This window comes from Rhinoraja longicauda, chromosome 3 (genome assembly GCF_053455715.1).
Source record: "Rhinoraja longicauda isolate Sanriku21f chromosome 3, sRhiLon1.1, whole genome shotgun sequence".
NCBI classification, from domain to species: Eukaryota; Metazoa; Chordata; class Chondrichthyes; order Rajiformes; family Arhynchobatidae; genus Rhinoraja; species Rhinoraja longicauda.
Window position 1 is genome coordinate 26,088,418 of NC_135955.1, and position 26,273 is coordinate 26,114,690.

Genomic DNA, 26,273 nt, shown 5'->3' on the forward strand with positions numbered 1-26,273 from the left:
TCAAGCAAAGGCAAGAATAAAAGATTGCCTGAAGTTCCGGTCAGGTTAAAAAATAGGGGTTGGATGTACTTTGCACTACACTGTCAAGTATGAAACCGAATTCTGTATCTCCACCATCAGCCAGGTGGCTTGGTTTGATTCACGTTCCAGGTGGCATCAGAGGTTGGTTGATTTAACCACTCTCAGAAATGTCTAAAACAAAATCACCGAACAGCACCAAGCCACTACAAGGCATATCAAGAAGCTGGTCACGACCATCTCTTCAGATAATTGAGGGCGTGTAACGTAGGTTTACTAGGTTAATTCCCGGAATGGCGGGACTGTCATATGTTGAAAGACTGGAGCGACTAGGCTTGTATACACTGGAATTTAGAAGGATGAGAGGAGATCTTATCGAAACATATAAGATTATTAAGGGGTTGGAAACGTTAGAGGCAGGAAACATGTTCCCAATGTTGGGGGAGTCCAGAACAAGGGGCCACAGTTTAAGAATAAGGGGTAGGCCATTTAGAACTGAGATGAGGAAAAAAGATTTCAGTCAGAGAGTAGTGATTCTGTGGAATTCTCTGCCTCAGAAGGCAGTGGAGGCCAATTCTCTGAATGCATTCAAGAGAGAGCTAGATAAGAGCTCTTAAGGATAGCGGAGTCAGGGGGTATGGGGAGAAGGCAGGAACGGGGTACTGATTGAGAATGATCAGCCATGATCACATTGAATGGCGGTGCTGGCTCGAAGGGCCGAATGGCCTCCTCCTGCACCTATTGTCTATTGTCTATAAATAAGATGAGATATAAACTTTTTTAAATGTTGACTTTGAATGAACAAAGAAGGTGACTGTGTAAGGTTTAAGGGGATATATTTGATAGTTAATATACACGCCTGAATTAAAGACAGAATACATAAAATACATGGAAACATGCCATTCAATCCAAGGTCTATGCTGGTGAATAAGTTGCCCAAAAGCCATCTTCCATTCCACCTCTACCTTTAGGTATTTCTATGTATTTCAATATCCCCCTGTACATTTATTAAATTTCCCCAAAAACGCAATTCACATCAGCATCGCATTTCACATTCTCATCATTCTCTAGATTATGATCTTTCCCCTGGGTTTATTTGAGTTTATTTTAAGTTAATGAAGCCAAGTTCTGGGAGTTTCCCTCCCTTGCTCAAACTTTCTGCTTGAGCAGTGTAGAAGTCAGTGTTCCCTTCTTGCAAGTGACTTGTCAAGCTTGCAAAAGAAACCTATTTGTATTATGAGACGATCAGTTCTGGGAACTCATTTAATGTACGAGTAAAATATGTAAAATAAATTAGCAAACTTTATTTAATATAATCCTACTTTTAAAGAGTTTCATTCAAATTCAAATATTAATGACTGGGATTGACTAGATTTTAAAATATTTTACAGCTCCTGACTAGAATATCTGTTGGAGTACTGCCTCCAAATGTATTTTAAAATCCCAGCCAATCCAGTGTTGCACTGGATATCACAATATGATCTAGTGAAACATTGTTTGCAGTACCAAGTCCTAACATTAGAACATAGAAACATAGAAAATAGGTGCAGGAGGCCATTTGGCCCTTCGAGCGAGCACCGCCATTCATTGTGATCATGGCTGATCATCCACAATCAGTAACATGTGCCCAACTTCTCCCCATATCCCTTGATTCCACTAGCCCCCAGAGCTAATAATGTAGCTATTAATATGTGTCTCCCCATCACCCCCCAATCCAAGTATGCAAGAAAGCAAATTCTCTCTCCAAACCAGTTCAAGAAAAGTCCTTCCTCTGAGGATCACACAAATGCTAAGAGCCTCCTTCATACAGTGTAATAGACAGTACCAGGATCAGAATGCCAAGGTCATAGTGAATTATTTCAGTAGAACCACTTTGAAAATAGAATTTGAAATCATGTGTGAAACACAGCAATAAACTGCTTTAGTTACAGGAGTCTATAGCCAAACCAATGAGGCTTTCACCCCAAAGTAAGCTGCAAAACAAAAGCCGATGAAGTAAAGTTAAACCCAAATCGTTGTTTAATCTCCACGACTACCTTTCACTGAGGAACCAAGATAGAACAACAGCATCTATCAACAATTCTGCAGTTCCTCACTCAAATTAGTTCTTCATTTAAAACCTGAACTTGATGTTCAACTGATGGTGAAGAAGGCAGAAAAACAAAGCTATGTGTGAACAAATCCAGACTTGTATTCTCATTCAGAGCAGTGAATATTTGATCATGTTTAGTCGAAAACCTTTGGCAACTGGCTAATTTTAGTGTCTTCATCACCCTATTAGAAAATACAACAGGACACAGCCACAAAGACAGGTTTGGCTGAATAATCCATTACTAGATAGTGACACATATAGACACCAAATTATTGGTGGAAGCCAAAGATTTAACGTCATCACTTATAGATTCCTTCCAAAGTTATTGCATAACAAAAGGCAAAGCAACTTGCTTGTGTTGCACTCAATCCTCTGGTACTGCCACTATGAATATGCATGCCTAAAATGGTGAACAAATATATTAAAAGCAAGGAAAACCAAGCAGGAACTGTGTGTGCAATCTTTAATTTCCATAGCAGCCTTTATTTATTAGTTTATATATTTTTTTAAATGACAATGCTAAAGATTTTCAGCGTAGGCTTTGCTGGTGAAAGGTCTATCTAAGCAGAAAATCTCCAGTTCATTTTTGTAACTGCTTTAACTTACAACCAAGTAACTGCACTGGTACAGATGATCATCTGAAAATATAGAAAGTGCGAGAAGTCTTCCTGTATCTTCAATAACCATGATAAGATTTAAGCAGATATTTCCAAGACAAAAGATTGCTGCAGCATTGTGTACTTGCTCTGCCACATAGAAAGGCAAAATGGGTGTATGGGAAGCCATCAACTCCTTGTTGCCTTGAGTTATATCCACCATCCTGATTTTGGCACTGGGTCATAGCCTGGAACCCCTGACCTAATAGCACCTTGGTAGCACTTCACATCCAGAGGATGTAACAATTTGAGGCAGTGGTTAGAGATAGAAGAATAAATGCATGTACAAAAATGGCTGATGTGGGAAATTTGAACTAAAACAGTAAATGCTCAGCAAGTCAGGCAGCATCTTGGAAACAAAAACAGAATTCGTGTTTCAAGTCAAATGCCCTTCATCAGAACTGGAAAAGAGAGAGAACAAGTCACTTTTAAGCTGCATAGAGAGATGGAATAGGCAAAACAAATCTCTCTCATTATGTGGGTGGACGGGGGGGAGGGGATTGCCATGGAGTATTGAAGCTATCAGGTTGATAGATTAAGGACCACCTATAAAAAGAGGATAAACAAATAAAGTGACTTGCAAATGCTGGGAAATTCATGGCAGAGCTGAATAAAATTCCCAGCAGATAAGGCAATGGCAGTGGATGGAGAAAAACTGAATTGATATATACATGGAAATTAGAGAGAGCAGGTTATCTGAAATTGTGGAATTCAGCATCAGATCTGTGTCCATGTGGAGGATGCAGTGCTGTTTCTCAATCTTACTCAGGACCTCTTTGGAACAGTGAAGGATGCACAGAGAGAGATCAGAATGGGTTGGCAAAATGATTAATTAAATTGACAGGTATCTGGAAGCTCAATAGACAATAGACAATAGGTGCAGGAGTAGGCCATTCAGCCCTTCGAGCCAGCACCGCCATTCAATGCGATCATGGCTGATCACTCTCAATCAGTACCCCGTTCCTGCCTTCTCCCCATACCACCTCACTCCGCTATCCTTAAGAGCTCTATCCAGCTCTCTCTTGAAAGCATCCAACGAACTGGCCTCCACTGCCTTCTGAGGCAGAGAATTCCACACCTTCACCACTCTCTGACTGAAAAAGTTCTTCCTCATCTCCGTTCTAAATGGCCTACCCCTTATTCTTAAACTGTGGCCCCTTGTTCTGGACTCCCCCAACATTGGGAACATGTTTCCTGCCTCTAATGTGTCCAATCCCCTAATTATCTTATATGTTTCAATAAGATCCCCCCTCATCCTTCTAAATTCCAGTGTATACAAGCCCAATCGCTCCAGCCTTTCAACATACGACAGTCCCGCCATTCCGGGAATTAACCTAGTGAACCTACGCTGCACGCCCTTCATAGCAAGAATATCCTTCCTCAAATTTGGAGACCAAAACTGCACACAGTACTCCAGGTGCGGTCTCACCAGGGCCCGGTACAACTGTAGAAGGACCTCTTTGCTCCTATACTCAACTCCTCTTGTTACGAAGGCCAACATTCCATTGGCTTTCTTCACTGCCTGCTGCACCTGCATGCTTCCTTTCATTGACTGATGCACTAGGACACCCAGATCTCGTTGAACTCCCCCTCCTCCTAACTTGACACCATTCAGATAATAATCTGCCTTTCTATTCTTACTTCCAAGGGTTATTCCTGCAGAAAAAGGGACAAAGCAGTCACCCATTCAGCAATTGGGGGGTTTTTTTCCAATGCACAGGAGACCAGCAAACATAATGCACGAGATTGAACAAATTGTTGCCACACTGGAAAAAACTGTTTAAGAGGAAGGAAGATGTGTCTGTTGGTGGAATCTTGATGAAGACGATGGAAATTGCAAAGAATAATTAGTTAAACATGGAGGCTTGTGGGGTGGATGTTTGAAACTCCATAATTGCTGTATCGGGAAGGGGGTAAGAGCAGAGGTGTGAGAAATAGATGTGACCCCCTTCAGGACTCTATCAAGCTACAGGGAAGCTCGACTCAAAAAGCTGGCGTAACTCAGCGGGTCAGACAGCATTGCTGGAGAAAAGGAATATGTGACGTTTTGGGTCGAGACCCTTCTTCAGACTCTGAAGGGTCTCGACCCGAAACATCAGATATTCCTTTTCAGTAGAGGTGCTGCCTAACCCACTGAGTTACTCCAGCTTTTTGTGTCTATCTTTAGTTTAAACCAGCATCTGCAGTCCCTTCCTACACATGCGAGAAGAAATGGTTGAGGAAAAAGGAAAATATCTCTGAGCTGTCTACGTGGAAAGATTCATCAACAGAGACAAGGAACACGAGAATGGAATGATGTGCTTACACAAGGTAGAGTGAATGAAAGTATAGTTGAGAAAGCTGTGGATATATGTGAACTTTTAGTGAGTATTTGGTGCTAACTTGCCCCTTGAGATGGAGGCAGAGAGATCAAGAAAAGGAAGTCAGACGGACCATATAAAGGCGAGACCAAGATGACAATAAACGTAGGCCACGCTATTCACACTTATTCCCCACAGAATGATTTTAATTTTAAATGTGCATATATTATTGTGCAAAAATTACAGAACATTATACTGAAGCATGATCTACTTTTCTTCATCATGGCTTGATTAGTTTCTCCATTAATATAACAATGAAATATCACAAGCATCCATTTATATATTTCTGTGGCAGCAGCAACATGATGCTGGACTGTTTTGAAACATTCCTTCATTCCCCGTCCTTCTGAGATGTAGTTGTACTGAATTATGCAAAGTGCAAGTCAACGTGAGCCTGTTGGTTTTCGACAGGTGGAGATATTAGGGGAATTACATGCAAAAGATTGTTTTCCATAATGGTTTTATGGAATGTACCAGAGGAGTAACAAAAACAAACAAGAGATTTGGGCACCTCCGGAATGCAGGCAGTTTGTGCCTATTCAGTTTTGGACAGAATTTCATTGCCTTTTACTGAAGGTAGGATTTGATCATCACATCATTCAAAGCACATTGATAACTGTTCTATATTTCTGTGTGACTTTGGAATAAATATGTACCAATTACCATGTGCCTTTTATTATTGTTCACATCCAATTCAACCTGCAAGATCACTCAACCACCACGTTTGTTCGTTGACCGCAGTGACAAAAAAACTACATACTAAGGTGAAGTCAAGAGAAAGGTACTTGACAAAAGCATCCAATCAGTGGCACTCAATTCTACCTTCTTTTCCCACTCAGACGCTATCTGGAATAACACAAATGAATTTTGCATTCCAAAACCCCTCAGAATACAAATACTAAGAATTGACACATTACAGAATGAATGGTAGAACCCTGGGGAATCTTGAAGATCAGAGGAACCATGGAGTACAAGTTGAAGGATCCTCAAAGGTAATAGCACTGCAGATAAAGTGGTGAAGGCAACATAAGGAATAAGGTGCTACAAGAAAGAGAATGCAGGTACTCAAGTCTGTAACAAAACTAAAGGGAAGCTGCTAGAGGAACTCTACAGATCAGGGAGCATCTATAGAGGAAAATGGATAGTCAACATTTTGGGCTGAGACAATTCACCTTAATGGTTCCATGCACAAGGTACCTCTTGCAATCTGGTGCGCATTGAATTGCACTTGATTGAGGGATAAATACATTAATCAGTGCTTTCCTTGTTGACATTAAAACTGTGGGCACACAATAAATATGTATCAGGTGGCCAGAAAACAAAATAATGACATAACATTTTAGAGGTGCCATTAAATCATACTGACGTGCACCATTACAAAAAAAGCACTGACTTTAATATAAAATAGCTGTGATATTAAAAGTGAAGGAAGGAACTGCAGATGCTGGTTTACTGCGAAGATTGACACAAAATGTTGGAGTAACTCAGCCAGACAGAGAGTCTTTCTGGGTAGAAGGAATGGGTGACGTATTGAGTTGAGACCCTTCTAATTTCCCTTGAGGAGTCGTCTGTTGATTCTCCAAGGTCAAGAAAATGAACTGCTTAAAACAAAAGGAACAGCTAAAAAAAAAATGTTTAATTGCTTGGTGGGATTTGGACAGAAGCAAGCTTCTTGGACAGAAGAAGGGTCTTGACCCGAAACTTCACCCATTCCTTCTCTCCCGAGATGCTGCCTGACCTGCTGAGTTACTCCAGCATTTTGTGAATAAATCGATTTGTACCAGCATCTGCAGTTATTTTCCTATACAAGCTTCAACTAAATTGGTTGGGCAATTCTGACAATGCAAATGTAACAGAAAGATTACTTCAATTCCTCAAGATAACAGGAAGCAAAGTGTGAATTGGTTTTCAGACAGGTGACTTGCAGTGAACATACATGCAGTTTTATAATATACTAGACCAAGTGGACCCATTGGGCCCAAAACTCTCCTGCATTGGTGCAGCACCCTCTTCTACCCCCCTCCCTCCCCTCCCCCCCTCCCCTCCCCCTACCTCCCCCTCCCCCCCCTTCCTCCCCCTCCCCACTTCCCCTTCCCCCTCACAACCCCCCTCAACCCCCCTTATCCACCTTCCTCCCCCCTCCCTAGGAGATAGATTTAAACTTTAAAATGTGAATAACTTAAAAAATATAACACCGATTTCAATAGAACTACTTGCTTTACCATTAAAGCGATGACGGTGAGTAAGGTGGGCCTAAAATTGTCACGCTATCGTGTACCGTTTTGGCTGTAGTTCAATCACAAATAAACAAACAAACGAGAGTTTTAGTATATAGATGGCATGATCTTTTCACGGCTTTGGAAGAGAAAGTAATTTATGGTCCATGATTGAAGATTTAAAAATAAATATTCATTCGGATGAGCTGATTCTTAACTTGAACAACATTTTCATCAGTCTAAAGAAGGGTCTCGACCTGAAACGTCACCCATTCCTTCTCTCCAGAGATGCTGCCTGTCCCGCTGAGTTATTCCAGCATTTTGTGTCTATCTTTGGTTTAAACGAGCATCAGCAGTTCCTTCCTACATATTTCCATTCTAATCTTTTATTAAACTAATCAGTTGCATCCATAATCAGTCATTTTTCCAAATGCTTCATTTTAAATCAAGGATTTTTCTCTAAATGTTAGATCAAATTTGGACAATAGCTTTATTTCAAAACTCTCATCCTCATTTACCAACACTTCCATTGCCCCATCACTTTGCACCCAATGGACCAACATCCTTCACATGTACAATCTTCTTAATATCTCCAAATCCTCCAATTCTTAACTCTCGATTTTAACTGATTCATCATTGGCACCTCTTCCTCACCATTTCTCAAACTGGCATTCTTGACCCAGATTCGGCACGGTGGCGCAGCACCAGAGAGCCGGGTCGATCCCGACTACCGGTGCTGTCGTACGGAGTTCGTACGTTCTCCCCGTGACCTGCGTGGGTTTTCTCCAAGATCTTCGGTTTACTCCCACATTCCAAAGACGAGCAGGTTCGTAGGTTAATTAGCTTGGTATAAATGTAAATTGTCCCTAGTGTGTGCGTAGGATACTGTTAATGTGTGGGGATCGCTGGTCGTTGTGGACTCGGTGGGCCGATGGGCCAGTTTCCGTGCTGAATCTCTAACATAACCTCAACTGTTGCCCCGGTATGAAATTTTATGCAATTAATCTTCTGTGAAGCGGTATATTACTGTGTAAAAAGACGACAAATTTCATTTGATTACACTGAATCTCTGACTATATTCAGCAAGCAAATTTGACGAGGATGATTTTTTTTAAAACCTCATTCATGGATTTCTTAGCCATTCTGCTCCATAATTTAACTCTATGTGTTAGGCTTTCAGCTTCTTTGCAATGAAATGTATGCCCATCTGAATATTTAATTGGGAATAAACCCATTTAACTTCAGCATCAACCCACTCCCTCCCTCAGATAACAGTGGTACAACATTAGTTCTCTCTTCCTAGAAAAGTGATCCTACTACTCCTTATAATCCTTAAAAGTGATCCTACTACTCCTCATACTCCTTAAAAGTGATCCAACTACTCCTTATAATTTCTCTCGTCTGCAGTAACATCCAAGAAAATGTTCTCTACAGTTTAAGACCATCACATTGTTTTACTGAATTGCAGGACCCAGAATTTGGCACATCAGTCCAGCTAATATCTCATTGATGAGATATACCGTTCAAGCATGATTTGAACTATCTTCTATTTCTTCCTTTAATTTTCCCTTTCGCCCTTTAAAACCCAAGTAATGCATATACTTACTTTCCTCTGCTGCTGTGTATATTGTGCCTGGTAGTTTGGGGTGTGCTTCTGCAGTTTTAGCGGCAATCACAATATTGGCACCATCTTTAGCTGCCTTCAAGGCAATTGCTTTACCAATGCCACGACTGGCACCGGTAATGAAAAGTGTGCGACCTGCAAGTTTCCTAGTGGGAGATAAAAGAAGAAACTCATTGGAAATTGCTTGTGCATTTTGAAATAAAATTATTGCATTGCATCACCTTTAACCAAAATTATATGCAAAGGTTAAATGGGTTCAAATAAACCTTGACTTCCTGACATACAGACTGCAATCAATAAAGATAGGCAACAAAGCATGTTCCACAATAATTCTCAATACATGCAAGGCTGGTTTCTCAGCCCTTGCTATACTTCCTATAAATTCATGACTGTGTGGCCAAATGCTGCTCTAACTCCATTTACAAGTTTGAAGGTGACATCACCATAATGGGCCTGATCTAAAACAATGACAAGACGGAATACATGACAGACAAGAGAGTTTAGTAGCATGGTATCAAGACAACCTCTCCCTCAATATCGGCAAACCAAAGTAGCTGGTCATCAAATTTCTTGATTAGTACAGGTGTCAGAGGTTATAGGGAGAAGACAGGAGAATGGGGTTATGAGGGAGAGATAGATCAGCCATGATTGAATGGTAGAGCAAACTTAATGGGCTGAATGGCCTAATTCATCTCCTATCATTTATGATCTTATGATAATTCAGGAAGCGTGCTGGAGCCCACGCTCTAGTCTGTATCAATTGTGCTGAAATGTAGATGATCAAGTGCTTCAAGTTCCTCATTGCAAAATTCACCAATAATTTATCCTGATCCAACCACATTGACACTACAGCCACGGAAGCACACCAACACCTATACTTCCTCAGAAGGCTACAGAAATTCAGCCTGTCTCCAACACCTTTTAGGAATAGTTATACATGCACCATTGAAAGCATTCTATCCAGATGCATCAAAGCTTAGTATGGCAACCACTCTGCCCAAAACTGCAAGAAATGCAGAGAGTTGTGAACGCAACCCAGTCCAACATGCAAATCAGCCTTCCCATAACTGACTCCATCTATACATTACCCTGCCTCGGGAAAGCGGCCATCCTAATAAAAGACCACTCGCACCCCGGTCATTCTCTCTTCTCCACTCTCCTGTCAGGCAGAAGTCACAGAAGCTTGAAAGCACCTACCACCATTTTCAAGAATAGGACAGCACAGTGGCGCAGCTGGAAAAGCTGCTGCCTCACAGCGGCAGAGACCCAGGTTCGATCCTGTGCCTGACCCGCTGAATAAATCCAGCACTTTGTGTCTGTGGGCTGCACGGTGCTGCAGCAGTAGAGTTGCTGCCTTACAGTGCCAGAGACCCGGGTTCGATCCTGATTACTGGTGTTGTCTGTACAGAATTTGTACGTTCTACCCATGTCCAGATTCTCTGGTTTCCTCGCACACTCCAAAGACTTACGGGTTGTAGGTTAAGTGGCTTCGGTTAAAAAAATTGTAAGTTGCCCCGAGTGTGTAGGATAATGTTAGTGTACGGGGATCGCTGGTCGGCGCGGACTCAGTGGGCCGAAGGGCCTGTTTCCACGCTGCTTCTCCAAACTAAACTAAACTAGGCTACTTCATCACTGTTATCATACACTCGAATGGATGATCTCTAGATCTACCTCATTGTGGCCCTTGCACTTTCTCTATTAACGATGACACCAAAATATTCACTGTTTCTTTTCCCTTTTGCATGACTTTATGTTCTCTTGTATGGAATGTTTTGCCAAGATAGCACATAAAACAAAGTTTTTCAGTGTATCTTAGTATACATGACAATAATAAACCTGTATCAATAAAGTGAACTTAGTCCCTGGAAAATAAACGATTAGCACCGCCAGCACAGATACAAGTTTTTGTGGAATGCTTTTGGTTGTTTACATATGTTCAGAAGATACACCATTTACCAACAGATTCCACAGAATTATTACTCAAGCAAGGCAATTCCTGCTAAAGTTTTCTGTGTAGATATGCTCATATAGTATTTCATTATTTACCTGCCATAACTTGTCCTTTTAATCCAAAGCCAGTATTTCCCCATAAGATTCGAACCATTATGACTTCCTTGACTTGATCTCATCTGCTCTACATCCAAGTCTTACGGTAGTGGTTGTCAACAATACATCTTGGTATACCGGCTACTTTGTACAGTCTACTTTCTTGGTAAGAGTGATTACAGAGCAGCCTCCAGACACCCCCCCCCCCCCCCCCACCAACACTGCCACCTACTCCATCATATCAGAATTTATTTTCTTAATTGGACGTTAGAGAAGAAAATAAATTACAAATAGAACTCCTTACAAAAGAAATACACTCCTTCCATTTGCAACAGAAGTTTGGCATGTCTCAGTTGCATTCCCAGAATTTTGCAGTGCCTAAAGAGTCACAGAAGTGATCTCATAACAACAATTTAAGTTGGTTCAAAGCCAGCCATAGTTAGCAGGAGGTTAGGAGCCATACCCCAAGTTTGATAAGAGGGAACAAGGCTTCTGGAATTCCAATAGTCCCAGACTGAGGGAGGGTAAATGTTCAAAGAAACATCTTGATATTTGTTGAAAGGAAAATATTGATTCAATCACCGCACTGACCCAAACTGAACTAGGGACGCCACATGCACTATCAGACCTTTGCCTGATATTTCATTTTGTCTCCTGTACAATATTAACTGTTTGCATTTAATGTTGTATCGTCAACCACCTGCATTTTGTAGCACTTTGAATATTATGAAAGATACAAATCAGCAATGCCAACTTTGTTGTAACATCCAACAGATTGTGAACAAGTGTTATCCTGGCCAGGCAATGACAAGTACCACTCGATAACAGATGGTTTCAGGAATAGATAGAAATAAGGAACTAAAGAATTTACCATTTTCAGCAGGTCAGGCAACATCCCTGGAGAACATGAACAGGTGATGTTTCGGGTCATGACTTTTTTTAACCTGCCGAGTTACTCCAGCACTTTGTCGGGTTTGTTTTGTAAACCAGCATCTGCACTTCCTTGTTCCTATCTATTCCTGAAACACTGCAGTCCTCAAAGTAGGTGAAATTTCATTCACTGCGCAGGTTGCAGAAAAATGAGTGACAGCAAAGAATTAAGGGGTGAGAGCTGTCATTACTCAAAAGTGCCAAATGGTCTTCTTTTATGTTATAACCAAGCAAAATATATTAAATGTAGGAAACAGAATGTCAGTAAACTACAGACAACTGGAGAGCAAAAGCGAATGAAATATTCTTTATAAAGCTAGCTAATTACACCTTCCCCACAGAGGACAAAATCTTTCCTTTTCTTCTTGTGTACCGATAATCATGTTACAACAAAATGTGTAGGAAAGAACTGCAGATGCTGGTTTAAATTGAAGATAGACACAAAATGCTGGAAGAACTCAGCGGGACAGGCATCATCTCTGGAGAGAAGGAATGGGTGACGTTTCGGGTTGAGACCCTTCTTCAGTCTGAAGAAGGGTCTCGACCCGAAATGTCACCCATTCCTTCTCTCCAGGGATGTTGCCCTGAGTTACTCCAGCATTTTGTGTCTATCATGGTACTACAACAACTGTCCATCACTCAGGTTCACATACATGCCTCCAACAAGAGTAAAAATAGAAATATAGAAAATACGTGCAGGAGTTGGCCATTCGGCCCTTTGAGCCAGCACCACCATTCAATATGGCTGATTATCCAAAAATCAGTACCCCATTCCTGCTTTTTCAGGGCAGAGTCTGCCACATGGATGAAAATTCCAAGAAACTTCCAGTGCATTGCAGCTGCATCAATTCTTCAGGGGAGCTCTTTAAAAGGACAACAGACCTACCAGCACTGTTCTCCACTGTTACGGTGACAGTATTACAGTACCACCAGGACTCTGTCTTTTGAAATGACAGACCTGCACCAACCAGTATGGTAGCCTCTTCCAGCATGAAATCGATAGACCACTGCCAACCATCATTTTACTCTATTGGTATCTCTGCGCAAGGACCTGGATCTGTTCTCCAGTTGCAAAGACTGGACCCGTAGACATTGGGTTGGCCTGTGGACACAGCACAGCTTTGCAATCAAGCTGGAGGTCACAGTTCAATGACTGTGTTGAGCAACCAGGATCAATACAGTGAGTGAACTCAAAAACTAGTCTCTGGGTCACCAAGGGACAGAGCAGAGTACTCCGAACAAGATTCGAAAGACTGGACAACAAGAAAAGGGGATGCAGGGAAGAAAACAGACAGAGGGTAGCATGGTGGATGTCAAACCCTCACTTCTGGTCTTCAGCCAGAGGCAGCCACCGTCTACAGTACACCCAGTTGCCATACAGTATACAACTCTTAAATCCACAAACCGAATCCCTGCGACCGGATTAAGTGACCAGCTGCTTCCTGGAATGATTCCCAGCCAAAGCCTCTCTGTTGGTTGGATGAGAAAGCAGGCGTCCTCTATCAAAGTCATGAATGAGAGCCAGTCTTCCCTTTTTCAGGTCTCATACTCTACAAGTATTGTTGGTGATTTGAAATCCAAGCCATTTATCAGATATATTATGCAACAAAACTGACGTGAGCCACATCTGGACATGTTCCGGCAGGTGATCAAAATCTTTACAAAGGAGGAAATTTTTAACGAGCGTCTTGCAGGAGAGGGACGGAGAGGTGCAGCTCTTTACAGAGGGAATCTGAGCTTTTAGCACGGCAGGTTACAGAGAAAAAAATGAAGTTCGAAAATAAGGATGAGAATTCTGTGTTATATGTAATAAATGGTCTGCATAAAAATCCATCTACAGCAAATCTAATGATCCGTTTGCATCTGCAGATGCAGACGCAAATGACATCAAACAGCAGTGCAGCAGTCTGCAATTTCCACTGATAATTGTGATAATTTATCAGGATTTTTAAACTCAACGTGAAAATTCTCTTCGGTAGCTGATAAGCAATTTTAAACAGAACAAAAAATAATCAGTTTTAATTTTTTTTTGTGTAGTCACTAAACTACAGTAACCATTTTCTTCAACAATGTTTTACCACAAGGTCACCAGAGTAAATAAATAGCAAAAAGGTTTAACCAAACAAACAACTATGGAGAATCAAGTTTCTCACATTAAAGTAAAATATTCCAGTACAAACTCCAGCCACTCCTTGATTGATAGCACCCTCGTCTCTGAATAGCTTGAGTTTGAAACCCGCTTCTGACTTTACAAACTCCAGCTGTAACATTTTTAGAAATGTTACATTGAAAGATATATGTATCAAGAATTGAATTTAGCTGTCCACAACACAAGATCTCCTTGAAGAAACAGCAAGATAGTTCTCAACACATCCTGACCAAAACTTATCTTATATTCAACACCACAATCAGATAATTTCATTCGTGTTTATAGGACCTTGCTGTGCACACCATGGCTGCACTAAAAATAAATGTTGATCCCTCCCTTTTCATGCATTGCAGTTGAATATGCTATATCAATAGACAGAGCAAAAGTACGGTATTTTATTGACAAATAATATACTGAGACTTTAAAATTTTCAATTTTGATCAGGGGTTAAAGCAAACTGTTCTACTGTTAATTCAATAAAGTTATATTTCATACACGAGAAAGGTTAAACCATTATGCAAATTAGTGCACAAACCTCATGAACACTCCCTTAAAAAATCAGGAATGACAATGTAGGTCAAAGTCCAGAACAATGTATGAAACTCAAGACTGCCTCAGAATGTTTGGTGTGTACTTAAAATTGTAGTGAAATTAAAACCTTTTTACCCAACTGTCAATTAATTGCAACAAGCAAGACTTTAACATTCTATAAACATTTCATCTACCCTCCTTGGTGGGGAAACAAAAGTTGTTTTTCATGCTGAGCTCATCTGTCAGCATTACAGCAGCGTACACCACATCATGTGATGACTATAAAAGCATTACACAACCTAAACCCCACCAACCTGGGAGGGAGACTAAAAGTGATCCAAGTTAAATCATTATTTGCATTAGTTCTTATGTTAATTGAAATAGGTTAAACATTACCTACCCTGCTGCCTTTCTAAAACAGTCTTTGAAGGTTGGAAACAAAGAAAGGAAATAGTTAGAACTACAATACTGTTGTTTGGAGGATTATTACATGAAGCAAAATAATGATCGCAATAATTTTTGCTCCACTGACCACTGAATCTGCTTAAAAGCCAGCCAATTTTATCGCTCGATGATCTGAAAACTGAATTTCACACTACTAAACACTTTCTGTCCTTCAAGTGAAATGGTGAACAGTAAAATGGGACCATATACTTTACACCACAGAGTGTTAACAATTTTTTAAAAAAACTATATATGGTGTAAATAACCACAAACAGGACGGCTATTTTGTTTTATTGTGCTCCTTCTCAAAATTTGTTAAAAGGAAGTCTTCACCCAACATTGCTGTAGTCAAATATCGGCACAAGGAACTATAGATGCTGGTTAACAAAACAAGTAAAAAGTACTGGAGTACCTCAGTGGGTCAGGCAGCATCTCTGGAGAACATGGATTGGTGACGTTTCAGTCAGTCTGCTGCAGTCAGATAGTTGACTGTCTGGCAAGTCACAATGAAATAGAATGAGTTCATGAAGTGAAGGAGAATTTAAAATCCACTTACTCTCAAAAAGCCAAGCTTCTGGTACTCTTTAATGATGGCACACAATCTTTAATGAAGGCATAAAACTAATTGTTCCATAACATCTAATCTCAGGACAGATATGTTGAGATGCCCAAGAATCTCTTATTGCTCAACACTCAATAGAGAATCACTTAACCTCATTAAATACCTGTGGAGTGGACCCATTTGACAAGGCAACAAGACTGTCCTGTGTAAGAACGAACTGCAGATGCTGGTTTAAACCAAAGATGGACACAAAAAGCTGGAGTAACTCAGCGGAACAAGCAGCATCTCTGGAGAGAAGGAATGGGTGACGTATCCTGTGGAGTGGACCCATTGACAAGGCAACTGACATCTCTATCATTCCAAAACTGTTATCTCACCTTCAGTCATCAAGCTGCATTATGAGAATGATACCTGGGTATTATACATGTTTTGAGGCAGAATTTGCCCATTAAGACAATGGTTTTAAGTTTAATATATGAAGAAAGCCAATGAAATGTTGGCCTTCATAACAAGAGGAGTTGAGTATAGGAGCAAAGAGGTCCTTCTACAGTTGTACCGGGCCCTGGTGAGACCGCACCTGGAGTACTGTGTGCAGTTTTGGTCTCCAAATTTGAGGAAGGATATTCTTGCTATGGAGGGCGTGCAGCGTAGGTTCACTAGGTTAATTCCCGGAATGGCGGGACTGTCGTATGTTGAAAGGCTGGAGCGATTGGGCTTGTATACACTGGAATTTTGAAGGATGAGGGGGGATCTTATCATATCATATCATCATATATATACAGCCGGAAACAGGCCTTTTCGGCCCTCCAAGTCCGTGCCGCCCAGCGATCCCCGTACATTAACACTATCCTACACCCACTAGGGACAATTTTTACATTTACCCAGCCAATTAACCTACATACCTGTACGTCTTTGGAGTGTGGGAGGAAACCGAAGATCTCGGAGAAAACCCACGCAGGTCACGGGGAGAACGTACAAACTCCTTACAGTGCAGCACCCGTAGTCAGGATCGAACCTGAGTCTCCGGCGCTGCATTCGCTGTAAAGCAGCAACTCTACCGCATATATGAAACATATAAGATAATTAGGGGATTGGACACATTAGAGGCAGGAAACATGTTCCCAATGTTGGGGGAGTCCAGAACAAGGGGCCACAGTTTAAGAATAAGGGGTAGGCCATTTAGAACGGAGATGAGGAAGAACTTTTTCAGTCAGAGAGTGGTGAAGGTGTGGAATTCTCTGCCTCAGAAGGCAGTGGAGGCCAGTTCGTTGGATGCTTTCCTCGTTCTGATTTTTCTGTCTCTAACCTCCTACACTATTATAACAAGGGCATTCTGCAGCCTTTGGGACTCGATGTTGAATTTCCTGACTTCAGGTAACTTGCTCTTTCTTTCAGTCATTATCAGAATTGGACACCTCTGCCTGTAAGCAATTTGACACGTTTTTTCAATTGGTATTGTATAGCCTGCTGGTCATGTCCCACGGCCTTGCAATTAACAATAGATTGCAGAGGGAAAGAAACACAATCTGATTGTAGTTGCTTCTCCTACTGTTAAATGAAGCATTTGCTCGCATCCTTGGTTTTATAAAAGGGAGATCTTGCCTGAGGAACCTGTTGGGAGTTCTTTAAGGAGGTAAATACCAGGATAGACAAAGGAGTCAGTGGAAGTTGTTACCTGGATTTTCAGGAGTTTGATAAAGTGCCACGCTTAAGAAGATGACAGCATCTGGTATTAGAGGGCAGATACTAGCATAGACAGCAGGTTGGTTGGATGACAGAGGGCAAAGGGTGGCAATATAGGGGGCTTTTTCTGGTCCGCTGCCAGTCAAGTCAAGTCAAGTCAATTTTATTTATATAGCACATTTAAAAACAACCCACGTTGACCAAAGTGCTGTACATCTGATTAGGAAAAAAAAAAGAAACATACAGTGGCAGGCAGCCAAACACAACGGCGACTAGCAGTGTTCCACAGGGGTCGGTGCTAGGGCCGCTACTCTTCACAGTGTATATCAATGATTTGGATGAGGAAATTGAAGGCTTAGTTGCCAAGTTTGCAGATGATACGAAGATAGTTGAAGGAGCAAGTAGTGTAGAGCAAGCAGGGACTCTGCAGAAGGACTAGGAGAGATCGGGCCGAGAAGTGGCAGATGGAACACAGCATAGCAAAATGTCGTGTCATGTAATTTGGTAGTCGGATTAAAGATGTGGGGAGAGAATTCAGAGATCAGAGGTGCAAAGGGACTAGGGAGTGCTTGTGCAGGATTCCCAAAAAGTTAATTTGCAAGTCAAATCAGTAGTAAGAAAGGCAAATGCAATGCTAGTATTTATTTTCAGATGGTTAGAATACAAAAACACAGATGTCATGTTGAGGCTTTATAAGCTCAACATGAGCTTATAAAGGTCATTTTTATGGTCAGACTGCATTTGGAGTATTGTGAACAGTTTGCACTATGTTTGCACTAGTGGGAGAGTATAGATGATGATGTTTGCACTAGTGGGAGAGTATAGGACCAAAGGCAATTGCCTACAGAATAAAAGGACGTACCTTTAGAAAGGAGATGAGAAGGAATTTATTTAGTCAGAGTGCGGTGAATCTGTGGAATTCATTGCCACAGATGGCAGTGGAGGCTAAGTCAATTGATATTTTAAGGCAGGTATTTTTGAGGCGGATATTTTGACAGATTGTTGATTAGTACAGGTGTCAGGGGTTATGGGGTGAAGGCAGGGGAAGGGGTTGAGAGGGAACGGTAGATCAGCCATGATTGAATAACGGAGTAGACCTGATGGGCCAAATGGCCTGATTCTGCTCCTAGAACTTATGAACTGTTACCTGTTGGTTCAAGAACAGCTTCTTCTCAACCATCAAACTCTGGAATTGTACTGCACAACCCTACCTCATTAAAACAAACTGCAGTGGACTTTTTATAGATTGCACTTTATACATTGCTTGCACTATCATGGACTGATAACCTCATAAAACAGACAATTTATATACAATTTTATGGATTATCATGTATCTGTTGTGTGGTTGCATTAAATTGTCTATAAAGCTACAGCAAATAAAAATGTAATTGTTCTGTTCCTGGTGCATATGACAATTAAATACTTCACTTGATTCTCTGTACATTTCCTTACATCTACCCATCCCCACTCCCATTCTCCAGAGTTAAAATCCAATTTGTATTCTATTTCTCCTACTCTGACCAATGATCTCGGACCTGAAACATTAAATATTTCTCTTTGTACACATGCTGCCTGATCTTCCAGCAGTTCCAGTCTTCTTTAAGATCTTCACCACCTGCGGCTTTTTGATTTTCACCTCTTTCTGTTCCAAGGGATCAACTCTAGTTTCTCTATTCTACCCATGTTAAACCTCTTAACCTAGAATCATTTTAGTTAATTTCAATACCCATCTCTCCATGGCCCTCAATAGCAAATGTGTCCACCACCCTCCCAGTGAAGAAATTACTCATCCTCTTCGTCCTAACCTGAGATTGTGCCATCTCATTCTAGACATCTTAGTAAAGGTAAACAAACCCCCCCTCCCCCACATCCAATCTATTGTCAGAATTTTGTACATAGCAACGAGATCCCCCCACCTCCATCCTTCAAAACTCTTTTGTGTACAGGCCAAGTTGACCCAGTCTTTCCATACACAACAGTCCCGCATCACAAGTTGTTCCGGTGAGGTTCTGCTGCACTCCTGCTATGGCAAGCATATCCTTTCATAAGAGAAAAAGACACACCTTAGCATTGTCTCGCCAGAGACATATAATTGCTGAAGGACATTCTTGTGTCAGTGTTCAACATTTCATCCAATAAAGGTCACTATACCACTTTCTACATAGCATGCTTTTAGTGACTGGTGTACAACAACAGCTAGGTTGCTTTCTATATCAACATTTCAAAATTTAAATAATATTTTGCCTTTCATTCTCCTTTATGAAACTTGTGGTAACCACCAAGCCGAACCTTCTACTCACTCAACAGCTGCACGTTTGCAGCATGGATCAGAAGGCAGGACAGTAATTTCATAGTTCAGGACTTAAGGTGACCCCAACACCAACATAGAACAGTACAAACCAGGAACAGGCCCATCGCCCACAATGTCTGGACGGAACACAATACCAACATAAACTAATCTCATCTGCCTGTACATGATCCATATCCCTCCATTCCCTGCATATCATTGTGCCTATCGAAAAGCCTCTTAAACACCACTGTCGTATCTGCCTCAACCACTGGCAACACTTTCCAGCCACTCGGTCATCAAAAATCCAAGCAAGTTAATTCAGCAATTGACACTGCACCCTCACAGCTCTGGCAACCTGGGTTTGATCCCACGTCCAAGTATGTGTGGGGTTTGCAGTTTTACCCCAGACCAAGTGGGTTTCCAACAACCTCAGTTGAAGCCCACATCCCAAAGATATGCCGTTGAATTAGTAGCAGCTGGAACTGACCTTTTTGTGACAGTAAACCGCAAAAGAATAAAAGGGGAGTTCTTAGGTATGTGAATAAGATGCTGGGTTACAGGAAAATAAGACAGCTGGAAAGTGATAGTGTGGCTCTGGCAGAAGGTGGCATGGACCCAAAGAGCCAAATGTTGGTTCTTGAGGTGGGCAACTTTCATTCCAAATCTGCATACTCCACGCATTTAGTACCAATCCCAACCTCGTCACCAAACCCACTGACAAGGATGGTGGTTGTAGTCTGGCAGATTGATCTCCACCGTGTGGAGGCCAGGTGTCAATCTCAGACATGTTGTACTTATTCCCTGACCATTACCAGGCTACTATCTTGAAAACTAGTGCAGAAGGTATCGATCACTCCGACACATACTTAAAGCTCAGTGCCCCAAATCTGCACTGCCCATTTCTATCTCCTTCCCAAAATCCACAAACAAGACTGTCCTGTGTAAAAACGAACTGCAGATACTGGTTTAAACCAAAGATGGACACAAAAAGCTGGAGTAACTCAGCGGAACAGGCAGCATCTCTGGAGAGAAGGAATGGGTGACGTTTCGGATCGAGAACCTTCTTCAGACAAGACTGTCCCGGCAGGCACATTGTTCCGGCCTACTCCTGTCCCATTGAACTCTTTTCCAAATACCTTGATGCTATCTTGACACTGTAACACTGTAAATTTCGCCGGTGTGGGACGAATAAAGGAATATATTATTATCATAATTTGTTCCCAAGACAAGTCTTTCCACTCTGACATCGAAAATGTCCTCCTTCTTTAGTAAACATGCTTTCTCCCCAGTGGTTGTGAATGAATCCCTCTCCATGTCTCCTCTTTGCCCCACAGTTCTGCTCTTACTTCCCCCCCCTTCCCCAAGATGGTACAAGAACGTTTCCCTAATCTTCACCCAGCTTGCCCCTTTCCAGGCACTTTCCCCGCTGGAAATGTAACACCTGTCCCCACAACACTTGCACTCTAACAGCCCTTCCAGGTGAGATGGACATTCAGTTGCACCCAGCGTCATCTATTGTATCTGATGCACTCCTGGTGCGGCCTCCTTTACATGGGCGAGACCAAGCACAGACTTCTAAGCGACTGCTTCTCCAAACACTTAAAATCTGTCTGCCTCCCGGAACTTCCAGTTGCTAACCATATTATTGACTTTCCTTCCCATTCCTTTGCAAACTCGCTGTCGGTCTCCTCAACTGCCAGAATGGAGCATCACCGAATGGGACAAACAGCACATAGTAGACTGTGTGGGTCGCCTGCAACACTGAACTCTCCAATTAACAGTAATATATCTATGTACCCCATACCATCCCATCCCCCACCCTCTCACCCCGGTGCACACACATTTCCCACCACCAATTTCATAAGTCACTAACCTTATTTTAAAAATAACCTCACTGTCCTTATCGTTTTCTATTAAAATATTGACTTTATCTCAGTAAATCTAGTAAATGACCACAGCACAACGAGCGTTTTGAAGTGCATGCTGTAATTGTCCATGGTGAGGTGGGGAAAACAATATTAACTTTGAGAACGACGTAAAGATCACCAAACTCCAGTGCAGTTATCTGGTGCCTCGTATTTTCCTCCCCTTTTGCTTTGCAGCCGGTTAACAAAGTCGTACGCGCGTTTGTTTAATAAATCTGCTTACCCCGTGTTTTGTAACATCTTCGGGATAGTATTGTAACGGCAATGTGCAAAAACAGGCCGACCCGGTGGCAAATCGTCGGTGTGGTGGGGGTGGGGGGGGGAGGTCGCAAAGACTAATCAATGAAGGCTCCACGTTGGAGGTGCCCTTTACTCCACGCTGGAGGTGCCCTTTACTCCACGCTGGAGGTGCCCTTTGCTCCACTTCCAGTGCAACCGTCTAAACAGCGAGATGGCGCGGGGATATTATTTTCAATAAGGAAAAAAAATCTAAATCACTGCCATTAAATGTTTTTTTTTTTTTTTAATTAAAAGTCCTTACTGGAAATTATGACACTAGCGCGTTTTCCAGCCTTTCCACATTCCCTTCCCATTTCACCAATGAGCCCCAAAATACTCCAGCATTTTGTGATATCTTCGATTTGTACCAGCATCTGCAGTTATGTTGGTGACCACTGGCGTTCCTCTTGCCTGCAGTCATTGGTGAAAGATACAGTCAATCAGCAAGCCTTGACTCGTTTCCGTTGGGTCAGAATCACTTGCAAACTTTTGGGGAATTGTGGTTTTAAAATAAGCCAATTGGAGTTGCTTCATCTCATTCAGCAAGAACAATAGTTTCTTTTCACATTTAACTGCATAATTTTTTTAATTTTTTTTTAAAGACTCGCAGATTTTCACTTTCTTAGAAAAGGAAGTCGGGCGAGCAGGAACTGGATGTGGAGGAAGGAACTGATACATGAACCTAAGAAAAAAAAATACGAACTGCTGAGGGAATTCAGTTGGACAATCTGTATCTGTAAAAGCATAGGGGTGGTCAGGACTGAGAAAACAGAAGGGGAAATAGCCAGTAGAGTGAGGCAGGTGCTGCAGACGATAGGTGGAACTGGGTGAAGAGTGAAATGATGGGAAGGGATGGAGTGTGCTGCCCGGGGCTTGGTTGATAGGTAGAAAAAGATAAAGAGAGAAAAAAGAGTAGATGGACCCCGGAAGGAGGGGGAGGGGAGAAGGTGGCTGAAAGTCGATAAGTGGAGACACAAGAGGCTATAGATGCTATCTGATAATAAAAGAGGTGATTAAGTGGAAGGTGACCAGATAAGAGGGTGATAATGGGTGGGGAATAAAACTTGGAGATGAAAGTTGGGTGAAAAGTGTAATAATAAAATCATGGATTAGAAAGGGGGAGAAAGGAACATGGGGGGGATGCAGTTTACCTGAAATTGATACATTAAATGTTCATGCCACTGTGTCAGAGAATATCCAGGTGGATTATGGGTTGTTCAAGTTTGAATTTTGCCTCACCCTGTCAGTGGTGAGATCCGAGGACAGGTAGGACGTTATGTGAAGGGGAGTGGAAATTATATATAATCTGGAGCTCCAGATGGCCATTACAGGCATAGAATCATACAGCCTTCGACCCAACTTGCCCAAGCCAACAAAGGATGCCCCATCTACACTGGTTCCTTGTGGCTGCATTTGGCCCATATCCCTCTAAACCTTTCTTATCCACGAACTTGTCCAAATGTCTTTTAAGTGTTATAGTACCTGCCTCAACCAACTCCTCTGGCAGTTCATTCCATATATCCACCACCCTCTGTGAAAAATTGCAATCTTTCCCCTCTCACCTTAAACCTATGTCCTTTTGTTCTTGATTTCCCTACGCTGGGCAAAAGACTGTGCATTCACCTTATCTATTTCCCTCATTACTTTATGCACCGCTATAACATCACCCTTCAGCCTCCTGAGGTCCAAGGAATAAAATCCTAGCCTGCACAACCTCCCCCTTTGGCTCAGGTCCTCAAATCCTGGCACCATCTTCAAACATCTTATTGCACTCTTTCCAGCTTAACCATATCCTTCCGATAACAGCGTGACTAAAACTGAACACATTGCTCCAAATGCAGCCTCACTAACATATTGAACAACTGTAACATCCATACTCAATTTCTATACATAATACCCTGACTGATGAAGGCCAATGTATTGTAGGCCTTCTTGACACCACTTTCAAATAATTATGCACCTGCATTCCTAGATTCCTCTGCTTTACACATTCCCCAGGGCCCTACCATCCATTGTGAAGGTCCTGCCCTGGTTTCACTTCCCAAAATGCAACACCTTGCACTTATCTGCATTAAACTCCATTAACCATTCCTCAGCCCACTTGCCCTACTGATCAATAACCTGCTGCAATTCTTGATAACCTTCTATGCTATCTATGATACCATCCACTTTAGTGTCATCTGCAAACTTACTAATCATATCTTCTACATTCTCCAAATCGCCGATATAAACTGCAATGGGCCCAGCATCGATCCCATAGACACACCATTAGTCACAATGTCACGCCTAAGCAAAGAACAAAGAGTTGCAGAAACTCATTGGGTCAGGGTGCATCTGTGGAGGGAATGGATAGATAACTTTTTGTGTCAGAACCCTTCCTCACACCATCGATCTGCTTTCAATTTATTTGAAGAAGGGTTCCGACCTGAAATGTTATTCGTCCATTCCCTCCACAATTGCTGCCTGACCTGTTGAGTGCCTCTGGCACTTTATCTTTTCTCAAGATTCCAGCATTGCAATTTCTTGTGTCTCAACAATAACATGCAATTAGCTTTCTGAATCATTTGCAGTACTCGCACACGAGTCTTTTGAAATCACTCAGTAAAAAACCCAGAGGTTTATATTCTCCAAATATTTTGATAATATGCTTTTTATTTCCCCTGCTAAAATAGCTTATTTTTCCCACATTACACTCCATTTGCCAGTCTTTGCCTACTTTCTTAATCTATTTATATCCCTTTGTAGCCTTCTTATGCATTCTTCACAATTTACTTTCCTACTTATCTTCATACATTAGCCAATTTAACAATTATATCATCCAGGCAATTTATACATTTTTTTTTTAATGAGGCTCCAGCACGGAAACGTTGTGGCACACCAAAATAAAACGTATTAATGCCTATTCTTGGTTTCCTGTTAGCCAGTTAACCTTTTTTCCATTGGTGCAATATCTTACACCATGATATTAAATTTTCCAAGTAACCACTGATGAGGCACCTTTCTCAATACCGAGTTTGTACGTTCTCCCTGTGACCACGTGGGTTTTGTCCAGGAGCTCCAGTTTACCTCCTACATCCAAAGACCTACAGGTAAATTAATTGGCTTTGGTGAAATTGTAAATTGTCCCGAGTGTGTAGGATAGTGCAAGTGTGTAGGGATCACTGGTCGGCGCAGGCTCACTCAGTAGGCCGAAGGGCCTGTTTCCGTGCTGTTTCTATAAACTAAACTAAACAAATTGACAGCTGTGTAAGAAGAAACTGCAGATGCTGGCAGCACCTCTGGAGAGAAGGATTGGGTGAATTTTCGAGTCGAGACCAATAGATAATAGGTGCACGAGGAGGCCATTCGGCACTTCGGGCCAGCACCACCATTCAATGTGATCATGGCTGATCATTCACAATCAGTACCCCGTTCCTGCCTTCTCCCCATACCCGCTGACTCCGCTATCATTAAGAGCTCAATCGAGCTCTCTCTTGAAAGCATCCAGAGAATTGGCCTCCACTGCCTTCTGAGGCAGAGAATTCCACAGATTTACAACTCTCCGAGTGAAAATGTTTTTCCTCATCTCCGTCCTAAATGGCATACCCCTTATTCTTAAACTGTGGCCCCTGGTTCTGGACTGCCCCAACATTGGGAACATGTTTCCTGCCTGTAGTGTGTCCAATCCCTTAGTAATCTTATATGTTTCAATAAGATCCCCTCTCATCCTTCTAAATACCAGAGTATACAAGCCTAGTCGCTCCAGTCTTTCAACATACGACAGTCCTGCCATTCCGGGAATTAACCTAGTGAACCTACGCTGCACTCCCTCAATAGCAAGAATGTCCTTCCTCAAATTTGGAGACCAAAACTGCACACAGTACTCCAGGTGCGGTCTCACTAGGGCCCTGTACAACTGCAGAAGGACCTCATTGCTCCTATACTCAACTCCTCTTGTCATAAAGGCCAACATGCCATTAGCTTTCTTCACTGCCTGCCGTACCTTCATGCTTACTTTAAGTGACTGATGAACAAGGACACCCAGATCTCTTTGTACTTCCCCATTTCCCAACTTGACACCATTCAGATAACAATTTGCCTTCCTATTCTTACTACCAAAGTGGATAACCTCACATTCATCCACATTAAACTGCATCTGCCATGCATCTGCCCACTCACACAACCTGTCCCAGTCACCCTGCATCTTCATAGCATCCCCTTCACAGTTCACACTGCCACCCAGCTTTGTGTCATCCGCAAATTTGCTAATGGTACTTTTAATCCCTTCATCCAAGTCATTAAGGTATATTGTAAATAGCTGCGGTCCCAGCACCGAGCCTTGCAGTACCCCACTAGTCACTGCCTGCCATTCTGAAAGGGACCCATATAACCATATAACAACTACAGCACGGAAACAGGCCCGTTCGGCCCTACCAGTCCACGCCGACCACTCTCTCTGACCTAGTCTCATCTACCTGCTCTCAGACCA

At 42.0% G+C, this 26,273-nt stretch overlaps 1 protein-coding gene across 2 annotated transcripts in view; it reads right to left on the minus strand.

Annotated features, from left to right (window-relative positions):
* Positions 1-22,180, minus strand: part of hsdl2 (hydroxysteroid dehydrogenase like 2) — a 123,980-nt gene extending 101,800 nt beyond the window's left edge. Inside the window, exons 1-3 of one of the 2 annotated variants that reach the window (XM_078395032.1) lie at positions 21,912-22,180; positions 21,750-21,874; positions 8,949-9,112 (exon numbers count right to left, since the gene is read on the minus strand). In XM_078395032.1, the coding sequence (XP_078251158.1) occupies positions 8,949-9,112; positions 21,750-21,766 (181 nt within the window). In that variant the 5' untranslated portion in view covers positions 21,767-21,874; positions 21,912-22,180. Of the gene's footprint in view, positions 1-8,948; positions 9,113-21,749 lie in introns of both variants that reach the window. The other variant, XM_078395028.1, reaches the window with a different exon arrangement.
* Between the last annotated feature and the right edge of the window lie 4,093 nt (positions 22,181-26,273).